The 2,349-nt window shown below is 64.6% G+C and overlaps 1 protein-coding gene across 1 annotated transcript; it reads right to left on the bottom strand.

The window, feature by feature from the left end:
• Positions 1–554: 554 nt before the first annotated feature.
• EMC4 (ER membrane protein complex subunit 4) lies at positions 555–2,127 on the bottom strand. Its single transcript, XM_010566404.1, has 5 exons — positions 2,054–2,127; positions 1,830–1,929; positions 1,521–1,674; positions 759–919; positions 555–633 (listed from the first exon to the last, which is right to left on the bottom strand). Exons 1-5 carry the CDS (start codon positions 2,125–2,127, stop codon positions 598–600), a joined length of 525 nt encoding a protein of 174 aa, XP_010564706.1. The 3' UTR covers positions 555–597.
• Positions 2,128–2,349: the final 222 nt, after the last annotated feature.

Genomic DNA, 2,349 nt, shown 5'->3' with positions numbered 1-2,349 from the left:
AAGATCCCAGTATGTTCCCAGTATGGACCCAGTGTTCCCAATACAGTGCCAGCCTGGCCTGCAGCTCTCTGAGTGCTAGCCCAGTATGGGCCCCAAGGCTCCCAGTGGACTCCCAGTATGGGCCCTGAGGCTCCGAGCGCAGCTCCAGTGCACTCCCAGTGTGGCCCCCAAGTCTCCCAGTACAAGCCCTAACACTCCCAGTATAGGCTCTGAGGCTCCACATGCAGCTCCAGTGCACACCCACTACAGGCCCCAAGGCTCCCAGTACACTCCCAGTGCTCCCAGTACACGCCCTAAGGCTCCCAGTATGGGCCCCAAGGCTCTGAGCGCAGCTCCAGTGTGCTCTATGAGTGGCCCCCAAGGTTCCCAGGGCACTCCCAGTACTCGCTTCAGTGCTCCTCCAGTGCACTCCCAGTACGGGCCCCAACACAACCAGTACCAGCCCCAGTGCTCCCAGCACATGCCACCAATAAACAGTTTTCTCTCTGACCCATCCCGGTGCCTCCTTGGGCTGACCCCCCCCCAAACCCTCAGAACTCCCTGCAAAAATAACATCACCAGCCTGCCATTGCCTTTATTGGTGGGTGGACACACTGGTCACAGGATCAGGCCCCCCCCAGTGAATTCCATGCGCTGCCAAGGGAAAAGAGAGAAAGGCGGTGAGTGAGGGGACCCTGGTGTCCAGGCCAGGGGGAACCCTGGCATCCAGGGAAGCGGGGATGGGGCAGGGCAGGGGGAACCCCAGCTTCAGGGCGCACCTGTGGGGGGGCGACGAAGGCCAGCCAGTCAGAGGGGCGGGTGGGCAGCAGCCCCATGGCCTGGCACTTGTAGAGGGCCAGCGCCAGTCCCAGCCCATTGCCCACCAGGAACACCAGCCCCTGCAGTGCCCGCCGGCTTGAGCTCTCCAGTGCCTTCAGTGCTGTGGCAGAGACAGGGTGGGACTTGTCACTGTCACCCACACGCTGCACACCTGGCACCGTGGGGGACCGGGGGTAGTGATGGGTGGGGAGTGGCAGGGGAGCGTCATGGGAAAGAGTGATGGGGGAAGCGCGGGGTGGATGGCATGGGGGTGGCTGTTGGGGGACTGTTGGGCGACTGTTGGGGGACATGCGGGAGTGACTGACATGGGGCAACTGTCACAGGGACAACTGTCACAGGGGCAACTGTAGGGGTACGCATGGGGGTGAGCGACGTGTGGGTCTGTTGGTGGACACACGGGAACAACTGACATGGAGGGAAACTGTTCAGGGACATGTGGGGAAATTGACGTGGGGGTGACCGTCGTAGGGACAACTGCCGGGGGATGTGTGAGGGCAACTGTTGCAGAGGGACATGCATGGCGGGGGCTGTTGTACGGATGACTGTTGGGGGACACGTGCGGACAACTGTTGCACGGGGAGATGCAGGGCCGGGGACCACCACAGGTATGGAGGGCAACTGCCACGCAGCAGGGGATGGCCGTGGGGGGACACCCAGGGAGCTGTCACCCACGGGGAGCTGTAGCATGGGGTTGTACTCACTGGCGGAGAGGGACATGAGGGCCTGCAGCGGGCGCCAGCCCATCATGCAGACCATCATGGCAGGGAAGATGGAGATGGTGTTGCCGGCCATATACATGATGAACAGGTTCATCGGGATCTGCTTCAGCGGTGCCAGTGCCACGTCCCAGCAGCGCTGCAGAGAAAGAGGGAACCCAGGATTCCGGGATGTGACGGACGGACGGACACCACCCTCGTACGGGACCCAGGTATCTGGGACACCGACCATCCCTCCCATGGTGGACCCAGGCGTCCGGGGAGGGGGGGTGTCCCTCCTTCGCCCCAGCCCACCTTCTCCATGAGGATTTTGTCGCTTTCGTGGACGCCGCCCTCCCCCAGCTGTCGCTCGGCGAACCCCAGCGGCCCGCGGCCCTCGGCGGCTCCGCGGGGCCTGGGGGAGATAGAAAGGGGAGGGGGTCGGTGAGGCTGGGGAGACACCTGGACCCCCCAAATCCCCTCACACACACACAAAGACACACACACACGCGCACACACATCCCCCCCGGGGGCCTCACCGCCCCCCCGGCGCCGCCGCCAACTCCAGCGACCACTTGAAGCGCCGTCCCCGAACCGCCGCCGCCGCCGCCATCTTGCGAGCGCCCGAAGGCGGAAAAGGAGGGCGGTCACGTGAGGAGGGCCCGTGCCCCTGGGGGGCCCCACGCAGGGCTCCCTGCCCCATAGCAACGCCATAGCAACGGCCTGCCCCATAGCGGCCCCATAGGGAACCCCAAAGGAGCCCCATGGCGGAATCCCACAGCGGCCTTCTTCCTCACAGCAACCCCCCACAGCCCCCTCGGTCCGTTTCCCACCC

The sequence above is a fragment of the Haliaeetus leucocephalus genome, unplaced genomic scaffold (genome assembly GCF_000737465.1).
Source record: "Haliaeetus leucocephalus isolate CR32 unplaced genomic scaffold, Haliaeetus_leucocephalus-4.0 Scaffold210, whole genome shotgun sequence".
Lineage (NCBI taxonomy): Eukaryota > Metazoa > Chordata > Aves > Accipitriformes > Accipitridae > Haliaeetus > Haliaeetus leucocephalus.
Note: the sequence above shows the minus strand (reverse complement) of the source record. Positions and strands in the feature narration are given on the sequence as shown.